Source organism: Pseudopipra pipra, chromosome 7 (assembly GCF_036250125.1).
Source record: "Pseudopipra pipra isolate bDixPip1 chromosome 7, bDixPip1.hap1, whole genome shotgun sequence".
NCBI classification, from domain to species: Eukaryota; Metazoa; Chordata; class Aves; order Passeriformes; family Pipridae; genus Pseudopipra; species Pseudopipra pipra.
Genome location: NC_087555.1, coordinates 4,199,023 through 4,225,426, shown reverse-complemented (window position 1 = coordinate 4,225,426; position 26,404 = coordinate 4,199,023). Strand labels below are relative to the sequence as shown.

At 46.0% G+C, this 26,404-nt stretch overlaps 1 protein-coding gene across 3 annotated transcripts in view; it reads left to right on the top strand.

Moving 5' to 3' along the window:
- The window catches only part of IQCA1 (IQ motif containing with AAA domain 1), a 108,490-nt gene extending 88,028 nt beyond the window's left edge, over nt 1-20,462 (top strand). For all 3 annotated transcript variants that reach the window (XM_064660285.1, XM_064660284.1, XM_064660283.1), the window contains 4 exons: nt 8,401-8,487; nt 11,673-11,850; nt 15,012-15,250; nt 19,896-20,462. In XM_064660285.1, coding sequence (XP_064516355.1) covers nt 8,401-8,487; nt 11,673-11,850; nt 15,012-15,250; nt 19,896-19,997 — 606 coding nt within the window. In that variant the 3' untranslated portion in view covers nt 19,998-20,462. The remainder of the gene's footprint in view (nt 1-8,400; nt 8,488-11,672; nt 11,851-15,011; nt 15,251-19,895) is intronic.
- Nucleotides 20,463-26,404: the final 5,942 nt, after the last annotated feature.

The following is a 26,404-nucleotide window of genomic DNA, read 5'->3' as shown; positions in this document are numbered from 1 at the left end:
CAGGTCAGAGCAGTGCCCAGGGAAGAGTGACAGTGCTGTGATCAGGCACCTCTGATGCTGCAGCACCAACACTGGACCTGGCACTCCCTGACATGAGTTAGTACCCTTAGGCTAAGCTCATACTCCCTCTCCTCTGCCCATTTCACCCTTTTCCACTTTGTTTCTCTGCCCTCATCAATGGCAAAGCTCATTTCTGGCTGCAGGCACAGCACACACAGTCTTTGCTATAACATAGTCCCAGCTATAGTATAACACCTTTAAGCACAGGAGAAAGGAGGGCAGTCTTTTTACTCCTGGAGAAGGTTCCAGATGAAGACAATAAGGGAGGTTTTTTTATCATACATATAATATATACAATAATTGGAACATATCTAAAATATGTGTGTCTATCTATACATATTGATAGATAAATATACACAGACACACATCATGCACATATGCATATCTAAAGCCTTACGTTTTTCCACATTACTTAAAAAGAAATGGAAACCTTATGCAACCCCTCCCCAAAATCACAGGGAGCAGTCCAAGCTGATTTCTCTCCTTTCTCTCTTACAAAAGAAGCGATGACACTTGGGTGAACCTCCGTGAGTTACTGGGGTGGAAGTTGCTCACAGTCAATCATGTGGAATAAGGGCTGTCCAGGCACTTGCTTATCAAAAGGTGACTTGTTCCAGCTGTAACAGCAGCACTGCTTCAAACTCTGCTCCTTTAACAGCACAGCACAGTCTCCCTTTCCAAGGAATACATCCTCTGCAGGCTCAGTTCCTCCCTGGGAGGGTGGGGAGGCCCTGGCACAGGTTGCCCAGAGAAGCCGTGGCTGCCCCTGGATCCCTGGAAGTGTCCAAGGCCAGGTTGGATGGGGCTTGGAGCAGCCTGGGCTAGTGGAAGGTGTCCCTGCCCATGGCAGGGGGTGGCACTGGATGTTCTATAAGGTCCCTTCCCACCCAAGCCAGTCTGTATTTCTGTGACACAGCACTGGCATGTCTTAGCACCATTGAAAGCAACTGTGTTCCATTTCCATTCCCAGTTCCTCTGGTTGTTTCCCCTCTCCCTACCACCTTCTGTCCCCATGGCTGAGCCACCAATATGTCCAATCTGCTGCTGATTTCAACTCAGATTCTGTAGGTTCTCAGAGCCAGGCTGGAAACAATTCTCCATCCACAGACTCTGCAGTTACAGTCCACCTTTGTTTATTCTTGACAATGCCAAATGTGCCTCATTTCTCTGTCTCTGGTCCTCAAGTCCCTGCCACAACCATCCCCTCCATTTGTTCTGCCATCAGCTCCTGGTTCCTTACAACATCCAGTGCTCCCACCCAGTATGATATTCCTGCAGCTGGGATGGAGCAATTCCATGCAACAGCAAAGAGGACCAGGCTGTACCCACCAAGCAGACATCAGCTTTGCAGGAAAGATGGGGGGGGTCTTCAGGACAGCAAGTTGAACACGAGTCAGCAGTGTGTCCATGCAGAAGTAACTCATCCAAATACTGGCCTGTATCAGCAAGACTAGCCAACCTCAAAGTTACTAATTATTCCCTGTTATTTGGCAGTTATGAGACCACAACTGACACTGTGTTCAATACTGGGCTACCCTGTTACAAGACAGGCACTGACAAGGAGGTCCAGGGAGATAGGGGGGCTGGAGCAATGGGACAAGCTGGACAAATCCAGTTGTGGGAGTCTAACTGCTGTTTTCAGGGGCCTCATGGGATAATACAGAGAACAGAGCCAAACTTTTCCCAGAGGTGCACAACAACAGGACAAGAGGTAACAGACTAGTTGCAACAAGGAAAATTGTTTATATATTGAGGAAAAAGGTTTAGGAGGAATACATTCCTGATTTACAGGAATTTACAAACACAGAGACAACACAAATTGAAAACAAATTCCTTGAGGGGGGGAACTGAACAGTGGTACTTGCCCCCCAGAAAGTTTGTTTTCTTCCATGGTACAAAAAGTCTGGAGTAAACATATTTGGATTGTTGTGAGACTACACTATACAGTGTCACCTGTGGCAGACAAGCCATGGGAGCAGTTGGTACTTTGCAGCAGACATGTATTTAATATTCCCAGCTCTCAGTATGTCTGACACCCCCCAGTGCTCCTCGTTAGAGTGCCCTGCGTGCACACGATCACTGAAAATTCACCATCACGCACTTCTGGTCAGGTTTTTGGGAAACAGCAACTGTGACTGTTGTCAAGCAACTTTCTACTCCAGCTTCCCAGAACTGCCTTTATAGGGAGTTAGCCAAGCAGAACACAGCCCTTCCACTTAAAGCTGTAAGTGACTGACAGGAAACGTGACAGTTCTTTCTCTGTTATCTTATGACCCACGTAACCACCATTAAACACCAGGATTCAGTAAATAAGGATTAATGGTGCTCTGTGATAAAGGTGAAGTCACCTTGCACTTTTGATTACCTGTCACATCTGCAAACAACAGAGTTTCTGTAATGAAAGGAAACTCTGGAGAGCATAAAATGACCATTAGGAAGTTTCCTTTCCATAACTGAGTGTTGGCTGCTGGCCATCGTTTCGTGCGAGACACCCTAAACAAGTGAATAGCACTGGGGAAAAAATGAAACTTTAATTTGTTTCAGATGCGAAAGCCAAATTCTTTTTGTCCCCCCTCCCTTATTTTGGGGAGGAGACTTGAAAGAGACACACCAGCCCTGACCCAGGGGAGGCTTGTGTGCTCCTCAAGGCAGGCATTTCAATGTGGTACGGAGGAAATGACTTCTCATAACAGACCAGGAAAACACCAACATTTCAATCTCCCTATTCAAAGGAAATGTAAGGGAGATTGATATTGAATAGGAAAACCATTGAAAGAGGCTGCAAACTCCAAGCCTGAGCACTTGTGTTCTCCATAAAGACACAGCAACGCCTGCCAGGTCAGCTCTGCTCCGGAGTGAAAGGAGAGGATCTGTCCCTAACACAGAAGCACTTCCCAGCGGTCCCCAAAACAAAACTCATCCTTCAAGCGTGAACCAAACATGCTGGAATATTCCAATTAAGCCCCATTTCCCAGCCTGAACTCAGCAGAGCTCTCTGCCAGCTTGTACCAAGCAATGGCTCGGCTCTCCCCTGTTCCCATAAAACACCACTGAGGAGCAATGGTTCATATAAAAGATGCAAAGAAGGGTAGTGAAGGATGCATAGAAACAAAAACAAACCCAGAAAGGATCGAGGAGAGAGGGTAGAATGCATGATTCCATGACATAAAAGTGTAAAAATGCAGGTAGTTCATGAGCCTTAACCGCAAGGCAATAAAAATGACAAGCACTGCAATAAGGCAGCCATGGGGTTAATCACTAACAGAAGGAGAAAACCTCTCTCAGGGGCTTCATCCCCCTCCACCAGGGCCACAGCAGCACACAGAGCACATTGTACCCAAAGCACACATGGGAAAGTGTTATTAGTGCAACACTGACCAGGCTAAAAGGTTGGGGAAGAGGTGGCCAGGAGGAAATACCAGCAGGGCAGCCATGGATGTGTTTCAGCAGCTCAGGGTGTGCTGTGCAGCTGCCCCCAAGGAGCCCAGGTTTTTACAGAGCAGCAAACTGCACAAATATCCAACACCATCAGTGTTGGGGGACTCTTATCAGGCTGTTTGGTTATGCTGTTTAGCAAGTCAGAGGTGACTATTCAAGTGTTATACCAAAAAAGGAACATGATGGAATTTATTTAAGATTAAATGATACAATCCCAGTGTTTAGAAGCAACATAATTTAAGTCTGCCATGATTTTTTTTCCCCCACTGCATCAGGTTCATTTGTTCACAACCAATGCTGTGTTGCCTCTTCAGACACGTCATTTTTCTGGCAGTCTGAAGAACCAGGCACAGCTTACTCTGGTACAGTGACACAAGTCTGTGTGTTTAGCATTCCCATGCCACACAGGACTTCCATTACAGTTGAAATTTGGGAACAGTACAGTCAGTCTTTCTTTTCAGGCATCCAGAACAATTATTTTCTCCTGGAGCAGCTCAGCCTGCTGGAATCCTTAGACCCTTGTAGTGTTAAATATCACCAGTGCTCAAACTTCCAGTGTTATTTCTGTGAGAAAGCAGCTTTACACTGATAAAAATTAAAGTCATCCTGTTGGAAGACAGTATCCATAGTCATTATCTAACAAACCCGAATACAGTGGCATCATCACTGCAGCACTGGAATATTTACCTGGTGAGGCTCCCACTGATAAGGTCTAATCACAGGTTTCAGCATTTTGCTGCTCAGAAGCACTTCTGGGTGTATAAAGTAAGGACACTGAGCAGTTTTCAGCTGTAACTTGAGCTTCCAGAAATTCTTGGGCTTTTTTTAAAAATCCCATCAAATCCTTCATGTTTGGAGGAGCCTTGTGCACATGTGCTGGGCAAGAATCAGACTTCTGCATTTTCAAGTGCAACAATTAAACTGTTAAACTCTGGCTCTCGAGTTTGGAAAGTTTAACCCAAGGCTTTCAAAAGTGCTGTTTGATCTTTGATGACTGCTGACAAGCAGTGGGACGAGAGGGTGGGGTTTTTTATCCACAATGATTTTCCTGAGGAGCAAATCTCAGTGTGGTATTAGAAGGGTTAAGGAGCCATCTGCTGGCAGCTCCAACAAATTGTGGAATTGCAGCAAAGCCAATAAAATTTCAATTACAAATTAATTATGTACAGTGCATTTAATTATCCATAGATTCAAACTGTCCATGGATAATTCAAATGAAGCACTTTCACAGGGGGATACACAGCCTGCTATGTATCTGCCAACAATTTAAATGAGATGCCAGTGGATTCTGGGTGTCTGATCCATCTTTAAAATAGGAAACAGGTCAGGCCCAAACACAGTGTGTTGAATTTGGTCATATTAATGTCTATCAACACAGAAAAATTGTAGAATCACAGATTGGTTTGGGTTGGGAGGGTCCTTGGAAGCTCATCTCGTGCCACCCCCTGCCATGGGCAGGGACACCTTCCTCTAGCCCAGGTTACTCCAAGCCCCATCCAACCTGGCCTTGGGCACTTCCAGGGATGGGGCAGCCACAGCTTCTCTGGGCAACAAATATATACAGACCACTTTATACATTTAGATCTTTGCCTCAAAACAGAAAACATGGGAAATTCTCTCTCTAAGACCTGAGATTGAGGATATTCATTATATTTCCACTTAGGGGGACAAAAAAGATGACAGGTATGAAATAGCAAGTATTCTTCCTTAAAAGTTAAAATGAGAGTCTAGTCTGATGTAAAACTTCAGGCTGCATTTGAGAGGGCTGCTAACCACAGAAACCATCTCAGAGCCCAACCAGGGATATCTGCACCTCCCTGCCCGTGGTGGCCCCACCGAAAGGACATGGTTCCCTTTGAAGTGCACAAGCAGAGTTCAACCCCTGCCAACAGCTTTTATGGACTTTATAACCTTCCAGCCCATCACATCCCACTGCAGCATCACACACAGGCACTGACCAGGCTCCCCAGGGCAGTGTCACAGCCCCAAGGCTGCCAGAGCTCCAGGAGCGTTTGGACAACGTCCCTAGGGACCGAGTGGGATTGTTGGGCTGTCCTGGGTAGGGCCAGGAGCTGGACTCCATGATCCTTGGGGGTTCCCTCCAGCTCAGAGTATGCTATGATTCCATGAGAACAGCTATGTGACTCCCCAGGTGTGATCCAGCTGCACCACCCACACAAAGCAGAGACACCAGAAGGGGACTGTTCTCTCTCGGAAGCAAAGGCACAGGAAAGGGGACCCCTTGTCAGCAGCAGGGTCAAAACCACCAAGTGTGGAGAAAGCACCCCAATAACGGGGGTGGTAGTGAGTGCACACAGTGTGTAATCTTGAGCAGGCACCAATCACCCAGCTCAAACCTCGCCAGGAGGAAAGGCTGGATTCAAGGAGAACAGTCTCCCTCTGCCTCATCTCCCTCCCTCCTGTCATCCTCTCCAAGCAGGCACAGAGCAAGAGCGAAAAATGGTTGTTATCTTATGTTATCTTATCAGGAACATCAGAAAACCCCAGCTGATAATCCATCCATTAGCAGTGCCAGGTTCAGTACAGGGCTCTGAGTCAGAGCTCCCACATATCACAGTCTGTGCACAAAATGCAAGTGCACTTCTTTAAGAAACTGTGAGTTTCTTTCCACAACTTAAACTACACCCGTATTTATCTTTCTGAGTCTTAATTCCACCAAAATATCACTTACCCCATCTCTGCCATATGATCTGCCACCACGTTATATTTCTTTCCTCATCTGTCTCCAAGCCTGTTTACAGACATCCAGAGCAGACAATTCACCTGCAAGTGCAAGTCAGTAGGACTGGCTCATATTTTCCCCAGGGTGTCCCAGCCAGAAAATCCAAGTCCAAAGCTGCTGCACAGCTCAGTTCAAGTTCTCAGACTCTGCAGGCGTAGAGGAATGTGTGGAGACTTGGGAATGTGCTAAACATACCCCTGGAAATAGCTAAATAGGAGATAGATGGAACAGCACCTGGCCTTAAAATGGCAGGTATTACTGCTGTACAGTTTTAATCTCCCATTTATTTCCAGTTTGTGTGCTCAGTACACTCCCAGAATAAGTTACCCTTCAAGCTGTACATGCAGAAAAACATTCACAGAATCATCTAGTCCAAACAGAAACCAGTTTCTGCAGTATTTTCATATTATCTTTTGTGATACCTTGTTTTTATTTTTTAAGTGCTCATTACTAGCAGTAAATATTAGTATTCCTGCCTTCCAACATTCTCAATGCACAGGAAAGACAGAGGCTGGTTGGAGAGAGTCCAGAGGAGGCCAAGTTGATGAGAGGAGTGGAGCACCTCTGCTGTGAGGAAAGGCTGGAAGAATTAGGACTGTTCAGCCTGGAGAAGAGAAGTCTCTGGGGTCACCCAATTGTGGCCTTCCAGGACCTGAAGTAGCTACAAGAAAGATGGGGAGAGACTATTTCCAAAGACCTGGAGTGACAGGACACAGGGAATGGCTTCCCACTGCCAGAGGGCAGGGTTAGATGGGATACTGAGAAGGAATTCTCCCCTGGGAGGGTGGTGAGGCCCTGGCACAGGTTCCCCAGAGAAGCTGTGGCTGCCCCATCCCTGGAAGTGTCCAAGGCCAGCCTGGACGGGACTTGGAGCAACCTGGGCTAGTGGGAGGTGTCCCTGCCCATGGCAGGGGGTGGGATGAGCTTTAAGGTCCATCCCAACCCAAACTGTTCTCTGATTCTATAATTCAACTGTTGTGAACTTGGAGGCATCACTTGACATACTCTGGGACTGACAAGTGACCATAAATAAAGCATCACTTGCTGAAGATGGCATTGTTTCCACTTCACCCCATCACCAGCACAGCAAACAAGTTTAACAGTCTCGTCTGCCATTCTTTTCCCCGTCTTAAATCCATTTTTACTGTGCAGACACACACACTTGGTGCTTTTGAAACACATCCATAAAAATGAACCGCGGTGCTGTGAAAAATGATGTTCACAACTTAATCCTTCCTGCGCTGTCAATCAGACAGGAGCTCTGATGTACACAGCCTATCGATTTTGTCAGCTCCCTTCCTGGAAGCAGCAGTTTCAACTAGAGGGAATAAAACAAAAAAAGGCAGGACAGAAGAATGCTCTTGCTCTCTCTCTCTCGTTACCCGTTGACTCCTCGAGCCATCACTTTTGTTGCTGAGCAAACTAATGCGGCTCCGAGAGCCGCTGGGAAGTGATTAAAATTTGGCAGCAGAATGTCTAAACCACGGGCGTTTCTATAGCAATGGGGAGGAGTGCAGGATGTGGAAAAGCCTGTAGCATTGCTGCCATCCTGCTGTGAACCAGGGGTATAGTGCCTCCAAGTTTGGAGCCAGAGAACCCATGGGCAGACACTCCCCTCCAAATGTAACAGCTCCTGGGTTAATTCCTGGGCTAACTGTGAGTTAAATGCTGGGTTTTAAACCAGACCATTGCATACCAGCCTGTTTTGTCTGAAGATTAGTACCCTCACCTCTCATGCTACAGCAGTGTTTTGCCTGGCTCTCCCATCCTTATCACCCTTGGAAAACCAGGGTGGGATCCCACAGTCAGCCTAAAGCTGCTGGCAGACCATCATTTGCCACTGAACTCCAAACCCAGGCTCCCCTTTGCAGAACTGCAACTGAATTGGGGTTGAGAAATGAAAGCTAAGCATGGCAGACAAAATTATCCATTTTGGGGTGGGTTCTTAATGTTAATTCCCAGCTAGGAAGGGTTTGGTTTGCCAAGGCTGCTGAGCAGAGCCAGTTCTATCCATGAGTGCTGAATACTCCTGGAAAAAAATAAACGAGGCTAATTGAACTGCTGAAATATGGATTCAAAAGCATCATGATGGGCTCCCAGGTATGAAATTGTAGCCATTTTAATCAGCTTCCTGCCTTCTCTCCCCCATTTTCTCTCAGGTGGGAAAGGAATTGCAGCCTTCAGTCGTGTGGATTGGAGACACAGAGAAAATGTTTTCTAAAGCGGCACCGAAGGGAGAGGAAGAGGTGAGTGGCTCCTTTATTTCAGTGCAGATAATTTCTCCCGTTGCATTACATCCCACACAAAGGGACAAGTGAATTTCTTAGCTTAGCACATACCACTATGACCAGACCTGCCAAAGCTTGCCTGATAATACCTTGTCTCACTAACACTTTTTTTTCCTCTTTTTAGAGAGTCTTGTGACTTCTTAAGAACCCCCAAGAGGTCACATTTCTCTCCTCCACATATCCTTGCTTTATTTAAAAATAGTCCAGTCACTGCTCATCAGTGCACTGAAAAGTAAAAGAGAATAATGGAGAATTTCAAAAAATGAGGCAAGAAGCTAAAAGTTAAGATGAGCTTAAATTGTTCAGCTCTATTAATTTGAGAAATTGGATGGAGCCAAAGTGAACAATAAAGTAACAAGGATAAATTTCCACTGCAAAAACAAAGAGCCTATATTAAATAGTTACATTTACAGATTATTTTCTCTGGGCTCCCCGGAGTCCTAATGCCATTGCCTCCATTCCTTCCTCTCTGGTGCATCTGCCCCACTAGAAGGAAAATTAAAGCACCATGTAATAGTCACAGCAACAAACCCACCACAGCAGGGAGTGAGTCACCCAAAATCCTGATTGCATCCTGTTGCCTGCAAAATATTTTGCTCTTAGAGCTCTATGAAAAATTGAACTTTTTTTCTGTACCTTTTGGCTGTGGGGTGGTCACAAGGCTGTATTTTGGAAGGACAACAGTGTCACCTTGGATGAGGCTGTTCCTCCTGCAAGGGCTGTGTGAGGGGATGGGTGAGCAGTGACTGATGTCCTTAGTGGTCCCCACAATGAGAAGGAGCCTTTCTCTTGGGCTCAAACCTTGACACCAAGTGCAGATGGGGATTAAGTTTAAGATTAGGGGCCAAAGATGGCCTGGGGTACTCATGATCCTTCTCAGCGTGGAAAAAACTTCTTATCCTGCCCACCTCAGAGCCCAGGGTGTCACCTCTGGCCCTGCTATCACATACCAAGACCTGCAGGTGTTTAACAAAAGATCTCTTGCCTTGGTGGGAGTGAATGGCTCCAGGCTTGGAACCACTCATATCCAAACACCCATACACAACCAATATTTGGAGGAGAGAGCATGAAACTGGAGGGACAGGCAGAGGTAACTGGCAGTCTGGGGAAACTTCCTTAGGACCACTAGGAATTAGGAGAGTCATAGAATGGTTTGGGGTGAAGGGACCTCAAAGCCCATCTCATTCCACCCCCTGCCACGGGCAGGGACACCTTCCAGTAGCCCAGGCTGCTCCAAGCCCTGTCCAAGATGAGCTAAGCTCAGCCCTCAGAGGCCAAAGCTGCTCCTCCCAGTGTGACACATCTGCCATCGTGACTGAGAACCTGGTACAAAGCCCCCCATTCATCCAAAGCTCACTGGAAAAGAAGCCTATCTCCAGTTCTCCCCAAAGGATGCAAACCAGATGGAATATCAAACACATTATGGTAAACCCAGCTGCAGTTCAGCCACTCCTACATAAACAGGGGAGTCACCTTCACAATTCACCCCACTTTCCTACACATAAAACTTTAAAATCAAGATTTCTATGGGCTGATCAACACGTGTTGTAACAAACTCCAGATCAGAAGGAATCCATAAATATAATTTGTCACCCAGAAAAGAAAAAGTTATAATTGCTGAGGATAAATTAGGACTTATTTTCACACCTTAGAGTGGTATAGGAGTCAGACAATAGTTTTAAAAATTCTCTGCGTCTCCCATTAGAGCCAGGATTTATTCCAGAAGAAAACATACTGCAAGCTCAGAAAACACCAGGTCTCACTTGAAGCAACTATTATCTTCTATGAGTCATTGCAGTGAAATGGGATTCCTCTACCCCCCCAAACCTAAAATAATTTGATGATTCTAACTTTTCTACCCATACTGATGCCTCGAAGAACCTTTGTACTTCCTTCCAATACACAGGAACATAAGGAAAGCTTGAACTTGTAAGTAGCAACAGGTATATAAATCACAGAGAGTAATTTGACTGGTAATAAAACGTGTTAAAAACAAAATAAATCCACATTTCAGTCACTGATATGACCAGATCTCCCTGACAGAGCAAAGGTGGCAATGTTGGCTAAAACTTCTAAGGTAGAATGTAGCAGCAACTCTACCCAAAAACTTGTGGGGTTTTTTGCTGATGTCCCTATTTTCCATCCTCTGTAGCTTTCCCTCCAAAGAGCAGAGCTTTTTCTCCTTTACTGCAGCTGTCTGTCAGAGCAGACAAACAGAAAAACTGCAAAGAAAAATTGTACCAGCAATATAAATTATTGCCTCTCATCTGAGAGGGTTTGCAGGACACAGTTGCTTTCTTAGGAATGGTAAGAAAGACTGATCTAATACAGAACTTCTAGTTTTTCAGGGAGCTGCCTCCTATATTGTCAAATATATTTTAAAATAAATAAATAAATAAATCATAAGGTGATCTAGAGAGTAAAATTCTCAAGTGAGTGTTGGTGACTTGGATGTTAAGCCTCCCAAGGCTTCCAAGTCCTTGGGCTTCTCAGCTGCATGATCCTCACCCAGTTATTCACTTACAGCTTTCTTTGGTTAGGCTTCTCCAACCAATATTCGCTTGAACATTATCAAATATAACTATCCAAGTTTTGCTCAGTACTCCTCTGTTCTGTAACTAGTAGTTAAACACACGTTATGAAGTCAAGGAGTAATTTATTGCAAAGAACTTGTGTTCTCAGAGCCCCAGGAAGTTAGAAAACACTGCAAAAATGGGAGAGTTTATTTTCCCTGTTTAAACCATGGGTAGGAGTCAGGAAACTGTAACCTCCAGGAGCTGGGAGGATTACAGACTAAGTTACAATTCTTCTACTTGTTAAGGTTCATCAGGTGTGCAGGTCCCTGCAATATTTCTCCTCGAACTGGAGATGAGGATGTCTTTCTTTAAATGAGTTGTTTCCTTCTTGCCTTTCCATTACACGACCACCCACGAGTGCCTCAGAAATCACGGGTTCACCTGGCTTGGAGAAGGCAAGGTTATCCTGCTTGGGTTGGTGTCTGCTCTGCTTGTACCAAATGCAGCTGGACTGCTACAGAAACCCCAAATCCTGTTATGGGCAGCACGTGCAGCTTCACCTCTAACTCCAAGCTGCCACAGTCAGTAACACCTCTTTCTTCCTTTTTGCTCATTTACAAACTGCAGGCGAATTCCAAGCGGCTGGGGAAGATGCTGCCCCAGTTCCTGAAGGCTCTGAAACCAAAGGACAGAGTGCTGCTGGTGGGAACCACCACCCGGCCCTTCGAGGCCAATATTGGACCTTTCTGCAAAGTCTACCAGAAAATCATCCTGATTCCTGCACCTGACTACATGTCAAGATTTGGCAAGTATTTCCAGTCATCCTGGTGGTTACTGCTGCTGTTTAAAATCTATGCCTTTTTTGTCTGTCTGGTTATCCTCAGAACTGACCTTAAACTCAAGTCATACTCCTGGGTGCATCTCAATTCCTGAAAATTTAGGTTTAAATCAATATAGGCTACCCCAAAGAGGAAATAATAAAAGTGGAAGTTGGGAGAAGAGTTTAAAACACTGTTCAGCAGTGATTAACATTTTTCCATGAGTTTAGAGTGCACCAAGTTCAGCCTGAGCCATTTTTCCCCTGTATGAAAGAGAAGATCCTACTTCAGCACACATTTTCTATTTTAAGCCTTTTTCTTTTCTTTTTTTTTTTTTTTTTTTAAACACCAGAGTTCTGAATTTCTGTTTCCATACTCTGAACAACAGACTTCTGGGCCTCTCCCAAACAGACCCATGTCTGGAAGACTAAATTTTGTCACTATCGAATTCCATTTTTTTGTGCTTACAGATCACAAGAGAATTTGTAGAGGCATCCAATATTTTGCATGTCTGGTCTATCAAATGTTTGCAGTTATAGACAGGCCCTCCCAAATTCTGACAGATTCACTAAGTGCCCCATCTACTGAGACTTAAAGCTTGTAGGAGAATCAGTGGCTTTTATTAGACCAATTTACAGAGCAAGAAAAAGAAGAACTTCTAGAAATGCAAATTGGTTTTCAGATTTTAATCACCTTCAAGTCTGCAGTAGCTCAGTATTGACTTGGAAGAAATGCTCCAAATTAAGCTTAATAAAGTGAATCAATTACTACTTGAAAAATGGTAGTTTGTCCACATCCTTCACAAGTGACTGGTGGAAGGGCTTTTGTTCACAGAAATATAGGGGTTTTTTCCTGTGGTTTAATCACTGATATCATGTGGTTTAATACACTTTTCTGTGTAATAAGGAGCCTGCATGAGGTAACTTATGAGCAGAAGGGCTGTTTAAGTTTAGTCTTAAGATAATATGGATGAAAGTTTTTGGGCTATTCAGAATGACAACTAAACTTCAAGTTAGGACTCTCAAGGATGCACTTCTAGTATAAGTATCCCACATCTAGGAAAACACTCTCCCTTCATGCCACTGCCCTGACAGATCCTGTCCCAGGGGAAAAACAGAGTAAAGGAAAACACATTTGATTCAGGGACTTTGTTACACAATTGTGCCTTGACTACAACATTGTTCTGTCTTCACAGTCACCTTGTTGCAAAAATCCTGCAAATACCTTGTGCAGTCCAGTTCCATCCTGTATTTCACAGGGACAGCCAAGGTACTGAGGTGATGCACGTTTGGGCAAGCTCAAGGCAGGGTTTGGCTGCCCAGCACACTGTAAATCTCTCCCCGGCTCACTAATTTTCCTAGTGTGGATGGGAAATGGTCTCTGAGCAAGAGAACATGTGTTTCATGTTGGGTTACAGCTCTGATAAATTGCTGACAGATAAGGGACATGAATAAAACCTAGAGAAGGAGGTGATAGCAGCTGAATTTAGCTGTGTTCACTTCTGGGCACTGAATTGTCACGTTCTGGGAGTGTCACCACTAATTTGGAGTCAAACGAAGAAAGAGCCAGCTAAAGGGATTTAAACTGCATGCCTAAGAATGCCCCAAAAAGTTAACATGTGACATTTTAAAGGAGATTAAATTTGTAGCTTTAATTCTGTGATGTTGTCCCAGTTAAGACACTGCCTGGCTTGTTCTTTAGCTCCAGCCTTCCCTGAAGTTCAATGGAAATATGATCCTCACCTTACAGTCCTGTCAATTTTAAGTGCCTGACACCCAGTTTGAGAAGAGACTTGTTTTGACAGAAAAAAAATGACATAACAAATACTCGTAGCCACAGTGCACAGCTACTTGTCTGCTACAACCCTCCCTTTTGTTACAGCCACAATACTCCAATCTGTGCTCAGTGGAAACAGTAAACATGTAATGAAAATCATTAAACTGGAAGATTCACAATCCTATACTGATTTCTTGCTATTAATCACCCAGCAAGTCAGTGCCTTGTACTACACAGGATCCTACCTGCACCAGGGGCTGCAGCACACAATATATGGTTGCATACGAGTAGTGCTTGGTGTTGTGTGCATCAATTCCTCTTTTATGAATTACTGATTCAGCCAATACTTATTGAGCACAAATGTAATTCAAGTGGAAGACCACAATTTGCTTGAGTGAAAAATGCAGTGCAGAGCTGTCAATAGTTATGGGCACGAGCCCGTGGTTATCGACATTGCAGTCGAAGGAAGGATAAAGCAGGTTTGGTCCAACACAACTGCTCCAGCATCCAGCACCATTAACCTCCCACCCAGCATTTCCATACTACACAGGAGCATTCAAGCACTCGATATTCTTAATTATTAATAATTCTTGTAATTCCTAATGATTCTTTTGTTTCCAAATGTTCTCATATAATGCTTTAAAGGAAAGCCTGGGGAGATGGCATCAGAGTTTTGCTAAGTTTCTCTCAAACAGACCCTTACTTTACATAAAATAAACCAAAAGATGGTTGTGTTCTTATTTTTCTAGAAGCAAAATCTCAGCCACTTCACAGCCATCAAGGAAATCTTCATGTCACAGAGGTTCACAGCTAAAAGACACTTAAAAGGTTCACCTTTGAAGTAACAAGCAAAATGCCAACCACAGAAATTTACACCTGGCCCTTGCAACAGGAGCCTGCAGAAGTGGGAGCCTTTGGCTTCCAAAGGACACATGGAGTCCCCATAGCATCCTTCAGCAGGAGCAACCTGTGATCAGGGTCAGGGAAATAAAACCAGGCTGTTAATAAAGGTAATTAGTTCTGCACATCCAAATGAGAACACTCTGAGCAAGTTCTGTGTGCACACACAGGCATTTCTATCTTTAGATGCATATCCACCTCACTCTATATGCCTTTAATGACTTTCTGAAAACTACTGACTAGTAGCCAACAAATGATCAGTAGTGGTTTAAGAACACATGTGCCTAAAACCCTCTGTGCTATAAAACCAGAGATGGAATAAACAGCTAACAAGAAAAATCTGAATCTTGGCTTTCCTGACTGAGGGCCCTTATTTTCCTGTTCCAGTTTCAAAAATCAAAACTTTATTACTCCTGCTTTCCTTAACTTTGTGTCTTTGACATTCTCTCCTTTTCCATGTCCTGATGAGCAGCTTTATGGAAGCACTTCATCCTGCAGAACGGTGGAGCCTTCTCCAGCTTGGAGAACCTGAGCTGCCTGGCCCAGGTGTCCGATGGCTTCACCCAGGGACAAATCCTGGACGTGGTACAGACTGTCCTGAGCGAGCTGAGGCTCCTGCAGATGCCCAGGAAGCCACTGAGGACTGTGGAGTTTGCAACTTCTCTAGCCAGACACATCCCAGTGTACAAAGAGGAGCAGGAAACATTTGAGGTGACTTTCAGAGCTCTGTTAGTTGTCCTTTACTGTCTGTGTCGTGTCCTCATCCAGCCACAGCTGATGGGGAGACCTGCTCATTCTGCACATCACTATTGGAATGATGATGGACAGCTCAAGGGCACCAACTACCCAACTCCCCCCATTTGGGATGTGCCCAACCACTCATTGCTATGGCAGCACACCTGAACACTGCTTTGGTGAACCTGCTGCTGGCACCCAGCTCAGCTGGGCAGAGGGGCCTTCCTGAGCACAGATAAATCACACAGGTGCCATTAGTACCATGCACTGCTCCTTCTCCTGCCAGAGCTGAGGTGTTCACAGCAAGCCTGGGTACATCACCTCAAGAAGGCAGAACTCCTGGACATGCAGTGTCTCCAGGGTGTTCCACATGGGGATCGAGATCCAAGTCCTACTTTGAAACCGTTTCAAACAAGAATTTTCTTACAGGAGTTTTCATTTCAGGGTTTAAAAGAATTAGTTTCTGCCTCAAGCTCCATCCCTCTCTTCCTACCCTCAGGGTTATAAAACCCTGAAGGCAAAACCTAATGCATTTGAGGGGTATTATATTCACTGGCACAAGCTGCTCAGAGAAGCTGTGGCTGCCCCTGGATCCCTGGAAGTGTCCAAGGCCAGGTTGGACAGGGCTCAGAGCAACCTGGACTAGTAGAAGGTGTCCCTGCCCCTGGAAGGGGTTTGGAAATAGATGATCTTTAAAGTCCCTTCCAACCCAAACCATTCTGTGGCTCTATGATTCTACACATACCTCAAATATAAATGGATCACCCTGCAAACAGCTCCTTTTTCCACATGTAGCAGCAATGATTTCTCTTACTTTCCCCAGACCAGGATTATCTTTATGGAGTGGTGAGCTCTGCTTTCACTGTGTTGCTTGTGGTTTTCCCGTGGATGGGAACAGTTTATCAGGCTTAAGTACAGGTCTGTAATTCATTTACAATAGTGACTTCAGTGTAGCTTAGGGGCAGCTGAGCTGGACTTGAACAAGCTGGTGGTGTGCAACACTCACAGCACTGACTCCCCAGAAAAATGGCACTATGCTTGTCTGAGGCCCTTCAAGCCTCCTAAACACTAGTAAAAGCCTTGGCCTCTGAATAAAAAACCCTGCTGTGCCCCAAGGAACTGCAGGCAGCCCACACCAAGGGCTTTAAATGGGATGGGACTCATACTGCAGCCAGGAGACCCCAAAAGAGCTTTTCCAGTCCCGTATCCCCCATAACTTCTACCCAGACCCACTTATAAACCCTCCATTTTTCCTGGCTGAAAGGTTTTCTTGTCCTGCTGCTCCTTGAATCCCCTCTGGGTTGGAATCCCCAGGGCACAACAAACAAGATACATTTTCTAAAATCTTTGTCCCAGGCTTCTTCCACTGCTGACCTAATGACAGTGCACATTTCTCCCAGCCCTGCTGAATACTTTCCCATTTCCATTTAGAGCCATTTGGCTCACTCAACATAGGCAGCATTTGTGATATTTGGCAAACTACTCTTTTTTTAGCCCCCCCCTCCCCCCATGCTTCCTATCTAAACCAATATCCTTCCTCAGGGAAAGGCTGATGGTTCAGTGTTGAGGAAAGGAAAAAAAACCACTCTATCATTCCCAGCTCCAAATAGTAATCCATTTATACCCTGAAACATGAGAGCAAGTATTTAGTGTGAGTTTAACTTGAAAATATTATCCCACTGCCTGTTTATCCCACAGCACAAAGTGTACAGGCAGCACTTCATTATGAACAGGGCTAAAATGACACTGTCCCCAGTGTCCCAGGGCAATCCTCTCCTTGCACTAATTACAGCCCTTCAGAAAGTATTTCCTTTTATCTGTTGGAATTTTGTTTCCCTTAAATGTCTTGTTACCTTGCCCCAGCACCTGCATGATGGCACAGGGGAAGAGGGTTATCAAAATGGCCTCGTGCATTAATTAACTCCAATATCTCCATCTCTCCTCACACAGAAGCCCCTCTTCCCAAGCCTCTAATCACTGCCATTTCTGGACCTTTTCCCTTGCTTTGCTTTGTCCCTTATTGAAGTGGGGCAGCTAAAACACTGTATTCAAAGTGAAGATTAGCCCTGTGATGAATCTTTGATTCCTTTTCCCTGGAAGCATGAATCTCCCTGTTTGACATTTATATTCTGCCAGTGTTCCAAAATGAATATAAATAATGCAAAATTTGTGTTAATGTGATTTCTTCATTCCATTTACTCAAATTTCTGGCCCAATTATACATCCACATTTTTTGAAATTATAAATTAGTGCACCAGGGTGGTTGATACAAATCTTTACACAGAAATAATTGTAGTCCCGAAGAGGCAGAGCCAACTACCACACTAGTTCAGCCTGGCAGTGGCTGGAACAAAAATCACAGAATGATTTGGGCTGGAAGGGACCTGAAAGCTCATCCAGTGCCACCCCCCCCGCCTTGGGCAGGGACACCTTCCACTAGCCCAGGTTGCTCCAAGCCCCGTCCAACCTGGCCTTGGACACTTCCAGGGATGTGGTGTTCACAACTTCTCTGGGCAATACTTATATTACTTAAAATACATAAGAAAACCCATTCCAGAGACTGTGGACATCATCCCTCAACAAGCAAACATTTTAACTCCGATCACTCACCCACTGCCAGTAGCTCCAATCCCCAATTCAGATGTGAGTGGTAAATCTACTTCTATTTTAGCCACATCTGAGGCACTGATTTCATTTATCTCATGTGACAGTTCTACCAGTGAAGGAGTCAAAAGCAGCCTGCTGGATGCCAGCAGGCAGGTTAGTTTTGTGCATTGAAATATATGTACAAAGAATTGGGAAGAGAACAAGAAAAGACATCACAAGTGTCTTGGCTCCTCCTGCTACCTGCAGCAGAGCCCTTGGTCAGTGACCCAGAGCTGGCAGCAAGATGCACCCACCAAACAGCACTTTCCACCCCACCAAGCCCCCAGAAAGCTGTTGGCAAGGTTTTCTTACTTTCTTACTCTCTCCATCTCTACTTAAAGTCTGGAGAATGTTACACCCAGGACAAGAGAACTGGAGGGAAAATAAAATTTGCATGGCCTCATGGTCTGTCACACAGGAGGCCAGAGACACCGCTGGGTTCTGATTCCTTCCCCCAGCTACTGCTGGGGAAGTTAATTCATCCCAAAAGCCACAGTCACCACCTTGTCCTTCTTATCCTGCTCATGGGAAGGACCAGAAGCAGCCTCCTCCAAAGTCTCCCTGCTCCATCCCATCTCAGCTCTGTGTGTTCTCCTGACACAGGACTAGCTTGGCCCAAGACCATCTTTAAGACAGCAACATTTAATTGCCCAGACCACTGCACTGAGGGCCCAGGGGTTCCTCCCCAGCGCCATCCATGCCACCATCTAGATGTGGACACACAAGAAGTGGGACGATGGTTTTATCAGTGGGGACAGGGTTTTTGGAGTAGGGGTGCTCAGCTAATCCTGATAATTAGGGCAGAGGTGGCAGTGTTAGGGCTGCCCAGAAGCCAGCTGGACACTGGACTCCTGTCAGGCACCTGCTGACAGTATTTAATCTGCAGGATGCCCATCATCAGCCCTTTCTGGAACCCAGAGGAAGCCTTTGAGAAGCCTGGCACCAAGAAGGACTGTCTGAGGCCAGGAGAGGAACATCAGGGGGTTTTCATCCCTATACCCTCCCAGTACCTCCTCTCCCAACTGCTTCTCTTACTGCAGCCTGTAACACACACCGGGCAAGTGGACAAGGCAAATCCCTACAGGTTGCCTTACCAGGCTTGAGCTGGAGGCAGGATTTTGGATGGATCATACAGAAAAGGCCACATTTTCAGGATGCCACGTTGGTAGGGAGGTTAAAGATGGCAAGGGCCCAAGTGAAGGGCAGAGGAGACACAGTTGTGGCATTAAATAGTGGCCTGGGGTCAAGAAGGAAGGCATTTTATCAATCATGTCAACATTTGGTAGCATTTTCATCTCTGGTGTAGGCAGGACTTTGTTGAGAAAGGTTCCTGTACAGGGGAAGAGTAATTCCTACCCACTGCTAACTTTAAAGCATCACCTTCTCCTTCACTTCACATTATTTTCACATGGCCTAGGGCTGCCTCACTGACATTACAGTCCAGGAGCTTGGCAAGTTTGCAGAGCAACTCTACCAAAACCATTTACAAGTCACAGGCCTGTGAACAGGCATCTGAAAGCAATAAACAGGTTTTTAATGTTCGGGGTTTGTTTTGCTTCTTGAGCTCCCTCACTGAAATCAAAACTGTCTGGATCGATTTGCAGAGCCACGAGAAGTGTATGATCTGGCTGTTGCCAAGTTCAGAGCAGGGGGAGTTTTGACAAGAGCTGTATTCCCTGGAAATAGGGTTGATCATGGAAGTTCTAACATTTCCATAACTACAGCAACACAAATGGCCCAGCTAAGTATTGCTGTTAATGAGCCTTGGTTCCATCAGCTGCTGAACTTCTTGGAACAATAATGTTCTCAGGAGATCTGAGGATTTAATTTCAGCTTCTCTACAAGGCAGCTTGGATTTTAAGAGATTTGGTTTTTTTAAGGAATGCTCCATTATATCAGTAAAACATTTAAGTGGTCTGTCTTTTTTTTTTTTTTTAATTTTATTAAAACACTCACATGCTTTTTGATTCTCCAGGCTTGGTATGCAAAGACACCGCTGGGGAGAGCCTGGAGCACAGCACTGGCAGAAAGGGAAGCTGAAGATGGAAAAGCAAAGAAAGGAAAAGGGAAAAAGTAACTTCAAGATTTTTGCATCTGGCAACTCTAGTCACAGCTCTACTTCACTGGGAAGGGGAAGACATTAGGAAAGCAGACATGGAAGAATAATGCACCTCAGGTTATAGGTATTCCAGGAAAGAAAATTCCTTTCTGAGTGAATTTTAAAATGTTTAAAAAAATCCAAAGAGACATCAATGTGACATGTAGCTCTCAGAGGATAAAGAGTTAATGACCACTGGCTTCTCAAGCATTATTTATTCTAAGAGATTTTAGGGGGCAAGAGGGTTCATTACTCAGGACTGTAACATGCCATCAACTTTTAGGCTACACTCATTTATTTCAGCAAGTAACTCTCCTTAAAAATTGATGTCACATTAATGCCTTTCATTACTTTAATATCCTATATGCTTTATAAAACTAACTACTTTCTGTATCTGTAGGTCTAACGCATTACAGTTCCCAATAAAACTATTACAGCTATGAAGACTGCTTTTTAATTGGGATGGATTAGGAGACACTTAATGCAGTCTACCACAAGCTGAATATTTACACAGCTGCCCGAGGACCAGCACTTTCACCTTTTGATGCCTTAGCCTGGACAAATTCATGTTTGTGGGTGTTACCAGAGAACATGAATAAGCAGAACAAAAGCCAAGTTGATTGGGGTGGATGTCCTGAGAATCTATTTTGCTATAGAAGACAATGCCTGGTTATCTTGTTTGCAATGTATTTGTTGCTTAATGTACCTTGTTTGCTCACAAATCAGCAATTTTGGAGGCAAACTATTTGTAAGCAGAGCTCAGGACATCCTAAAGTTTTGGGAACCCTACATGACACTGATGGAGACAGCACCACCTTTACGTCAAGCACAGGATCACATTCACCAGGATTTTTATAAAAAGAGCCACAAATCCCTGTTTTCACCCCTGATCACAGCATTCCTGTGTAGACCTGACAAAAAATAAGTGGCAATACCTGTTCACCTGGAAACACAAGGCCCACCATCCCCAGGGAGTCAAAGGACCTCTCTATGCCCATATGGACAGGCTGGGAGGTACAAGAAGGGCAGCACTGCTGTAGGAAGCTGCTGGGAAGGGGATGGCATTGACCCTCTCCTACTCCTAAGAGGAAATCCAATGGAAAAAGATGCTCTTGGAAACAGAAATGTCTGAGAAAAGAGGCCGGGGGGGATTCCTAGAAGTAACTAACTGCACAGAAAACAATTCAAGCACATTGCACACAGTGGAGGGAACTGGATGGGTCTGGTTAGTAAAGGGAATTTTCTCCCTGTGGGAAGAATAGGCTGCCATGCTATCACAGTACGTGGGACAGAGCCACCCCAGTCTGGGCTTTCTGTGGTCCTCTGACTGAATATTGCTTTCTAGTACTGGGCTCCCCATAATTTTACCCTTCCAACCTCGAAGCTGCCTCTCCAGCCCTGCCAAGGAGACCCAAGTGATAAGAGAGAAAATGCTCATCACGTCTCCTCTGTGCAGCTCCTCAAGGCATTTTCGGTGCACACAAGTCCTTCTGCAGCCATCCCAGCAGTACTCCAGCTGCTGGAAGCCCCACACAACCCACACAAGGGACCCCATGAGCTGCCAGCCCCTGGATTTAATCGCTTGCCACAGAGCAGCTACAAGCTTTGGCTCTCCTTCCGTTATTCTTTCCTAGCAGACACTTGCTTGGGGCTGGCTACTGCTCCCCAGACTTGGCAGCACGTCCCAATTTTATAACACGAGGTACTTTCAACTTCATCCTTGAGGAGAAAAGCCAGGCTCTCCACAGAGGAGGCAGGGTTTGTGTTACAAAGCCTCATCTCTGCTCTCATCCACAAGCAAACTAATTTGGATAATTCTGTCCTCAATCTTGCCGACAGTGGAACACTCCTCTGCACAACAGCTCTGACAGCACAATGGGATGTGATGAAAAGGCCACATTTAGGTGGGACGTAAGCAAGCCCATTAATTCATATTTCAGCAGGTTCAGGGCAATCTCAATAGCAAAGTAATGCACTGACTGGCACCATCCATCTCCAGGGCACGACTCCAACCCCATCCAGGAGGGATGTGAACCTCCTGCCATCCCAGGCGTGCTCCCAGGGCACAGACCTGCAGCTTTCCTCCCCTGTTCACCAGGGTATGGGAAAAAGCACTGGGCACTTTACCCTGTGGGTGTAGCTTGCAATGATTGGTGCTTGCAGTGTAAACTGCATTTCTTTTTTTCCATGGGGATCTGGAAGCCACAGCTGGGGGGATCTACAAAAAGCCCTGTGGGTGCAAGAGGTGACAAAGTGTCAATAAAGGATGGTGAGGCAACCTGGGATAGTGGAAGGTGCCCATGCCCATGGCATTGGGTTGGAATGATATGATCTTTAAGGTCCTTTCCAACCCAAAACATTCTGGGATTCTATAAAGCAGAAAACCTCAGCCCTCTGTGGGTGCCAAGCCCTCGGTCTCCTTAGGAGAGTCCTCTCACAGGGATGCAGAGAGAAGAATGAGGAGCAATTTTAATGCTATTTATAATTATTAATTCAGAAAATGCAACTACTTGGAAAATGAAACAGCTGCATCGAGTAGAGCCAAGACACAGTAGTTTCAGTGTCAGTGCCTGAATTACTCCATTAAGTGGCCCTGGGTGGATCTCCAACACCCGTCCTACTGTGAGGCTGAGTAGTGCTCTCACAGGAACCTCTAGAGATGCTTCTCCAGCATCTCTACACAGAGTTCTTTCACCATGGAAAAAGAGAGAAAAGAAGATTGTGGCTTTGCTAAGCCCAGCACAGGGCGATTCCACTCTGCTCTCCAGCCATGGCAACCCCAGAATCTGACAGAGGAGGAAAATTCCCTTGGCTACACCCTGATCCCTACTTAGTTTCCAACAAGAGGTGAGTTTTGAGGGACAGCAGAAAGGGAGGCCAGGCTGCTTTGCCTCCTGGTGGGAGGTAATCCAGCAGCACCAGCAAAGTTGAGAGAAGAAGCTGTCATGCTCATTTATATATGTAAGTGATCTAGAGAATTATCAGCTAAATTATTGAAATGTCCCATTACTATTAAATTACTGGGCATTCATTGTAAGAACAGTCATAATACAGTAACTAATTTGGTATTAATGTGAATGTCAGCGTTTCATTGCAGTTATTTTGTACTTCATCATAAGATAATTTACCAATAAATTAATTGGCTTAATTGCTTCCTCCAAACCCAGGAGAACCACATATGACATGACTTTTCAAAAGTCTTCATGCTCAGTCCCCCATCTTTCTGCTTTAATCACACCAAGCAGGAATCCCCTTTGAAACACCTGGAAGAGGGGCCTCAGCTTCACACTACCCTACAGCACCCACCAACCACCCAGGGAAGAGCCACACCAGTCTCTCTGCAGACCCCAGGCACCACTCCTGTTGGCATCCATGCAGGAGACACGTCTCCCTCCTGGCAGCGAGCTCCCAGGGATGCAGCTGCCGTGCAGTCAGTGCTTCCACAGCGTGCCTTGGGTATTATTAGGTCCCTGGCTCATGCCAAAGCCGTTTAATCAGCCCCTGCAGCTCCCATGAACAGCAGTGCCAGCCCTCGGCTCTGATCCCTGCCAGCTCTTCATGAGCTCTTCTGCCTCCCGGCCTGTACCAATTCAGAGATGGGGAGTGCCCCTGCCTTCCGGAACGCAGACTCCTCCAGCAACAAAACTCTCTGCCAACAACACTGGGTCTCCCAGAGCACCCACCCTCCTTTCCCCCAGGAGCTCAGAAAAAGTGTATTGCTCTTTTCTTCTCCGAGAGATGGGGGAAAGCTCCATCGAGAGCACAGTGGGCAAGGACAGCTATGTCCTCCTGTTTCTTGCTTTAAATGGTTTTTAAAAAGTTAAGGGTCTTTTGGGAAGTGCTGCCAACAGATCGCACTGCGCTCCTCCACCGCCAGGGAGAGGATCAGCCTGACTGTAAAATGCCCCTAAATCTTTATTTTTGCCGACTTTCCCTGCTTCTCGACAGTCTGCATCATGCCAGACTGGCAGACAGGCCAACTCCAGGTGGGAACAACCCAAGGGAATACATCTCCTTCCAGCACGCCCTCATTGAGATGAGTCCCAGCCACACAGCACCTGTGGGAGCTTTATTATTTAAGTTGCCATCAGAATTAAAAAACATGCCGACATTTCTCAGCAAAATCCCGCAAATCCGGTAACACAAAGTGAAGCTGACTGTTCTATTAACTCCCATCCTGCATCAGCAATTTTCTAAAGTGTGGAAACATTATAATTGACTTTTCTGCTAGTAGCAAAATGTCATTTTTCCTTAATACTCCCCGAGTCAGTAACGCATTTCAAAAGCCTCCAACGCCACTACCACAACAGGACTTACACATTAGCACATTTTTAGCTTTTCATTAAACACAATAACCCCCCAAAAAAGAGAAAAGTCTCATCGTATTAGGGTTTCTCTCCTCATTATTGAAAGTAGTGCGACTTTGGAACTTCGCGCAGCAAATTATAATGCACTCAGCCTGGGTCCATTGTAAATCAGGGTTTCAAAAAAGGTGTCATGTAGTCGGGCCCTCTTCAAGCACTGAAAATATTGGAGTCTATTTGAAAATGCCTTCTGTAATCTCTCACTAGCCTTGCAAATCATCGCAGCACTGGGTAGAGCTCCCTTTTATTTTTTGCCTCGTGGCATCAAGCCATTTCTATTCTGACGAGAAAAAGAGGATTATTTCTTGCTGGGATTAAAAAAAAAAAAAAAAAAAAAAACACCACAACATACCCTACACCTAAGATAACAAGCTGCACAAAATCCCCAAATCATTTCGGGCTCCTGTTCACAGTGTCCGTGGGGCTGCCCTCCACAAGGAGAGGGGGTTTCTCCAGCCGGACCCTGGGATGCTTCCAGCCAACGATGCTTTTCAGGGACGGCCACTAACACCTGGTACAACCTGCACAGTGCCCACACGCCTCTGGCTAATTCCCAAAAGCTCCGTGACAAAAGGATGCTACTCTGGGAGGACACTTTGGAAAAGGGGCTCTTTCTTTTGCAGAGCAAGCCAGCACCAGCCCCTTTTCGGCTGCCACTGCCTCCTGCAAAAGCACCAAACTCCGCCCTCGTCTGGAGTCCCATTTCTTGGCACAGCAGGGAAACTAAGAGAGCACGTGCCAGCACGGGAGCAGAGAAATGCTCCTACTCCACTCCCAGACCCCCCAAACCAGGTGCCATCGCAGCGCAGGGCACTGCCAGGCTCTGCTCCCACCTGCCCAGCAGCCTTAAAGCCAAAGCATGGGAAAGGCAAACCCTACACCTTTCCCCACTTTCCTAGTCCTCCGAAAAGTGACTTATCCTATCCCTAATCTCTTCTGCACCTCTTCAAGGAAAACCAAAACCACACAGTTTCTTACAGCTCTTGGCTCTCCTTAAAAATTTTTATCTTTTAAGTTGCTCGAACTAACAAAATTCGTCATTAATGAGACAACTAAAGGCCTTGCCAGAAGCAAAGGGGGAGAGAAGCCCAAACTAGAGCTGTTCCCTTCCCAGGAGGGCAGCTCCAAGCCAGCAGCAAGACAAAAGGCATTTCCTAACGTTCTCTTCCCGTTCCTTTGCTTTAGGCTTTTGCCCCGCCGCACTTCCCAGGCGGGAAAAGAGAACCAGGAGCCGGGCAGGGATTAATGGAAGTATGGGAAGGGGGTGAAGGGGCTCACAGCACAGACAACTGCAGCACCGGACCCCTAAACAAGCAACAGCAAGGGAGGAACAGAACCTGGGAAACTCTGCAAACGAGAACCAGGTACCTGCAACTTGAAAAAACATCCATAAGGAACTCACCTTCTCGTCCTTGAACGGTCACAGCCTCTGCAGGGATAGATCCGTGTGTAGTCACCAGGAAGAAAACAGAGCCACTGCTGCTTCGCCTCTTATCACCCAAAAATCCGGGGGAATCACCCCAAATGGGGAACTCGGATCACCTGGTGCCCCTCAGCAGGACGAACCCCTCCGGTGCCCGGGGCCGAGGGCAGGCGGGGCACGGGGGGGGCTCAGGTGTTGCTCATCCAGCATTTTCTCTCGCAGTGTCCCGGGAGGGGTCCCAGCGCCCACATCAGGCTGTCACAGCACCTCAGCTGGGTCTAGTGCTGGGTAAAGCCTTTCCTAGAGGTTTCCTTCCAGATGTGCACTTTCGAGAGGAAAAATCATTACGATCGCAAGCGATCGAACTCCTGAGGGATGTGGGGGTCTCTGCAAGGTCCCTGCTGCCCCACTGACCTGCTCATGGAAAGGAGGAAAGGCCTCGTGATGAACAGCCAGAGTGGAGCAGCCACGTGGGGCAAGGACGGACATTTCCATCCCAGGCGCATCGTTGTTTGTCCCAGCTCCTGGTGTTCTGAATCGTACAAGGAGAAGTCACCACACCTGCCCACCCAAGGGCTCCTTCGTGGAGTGGGACTTCG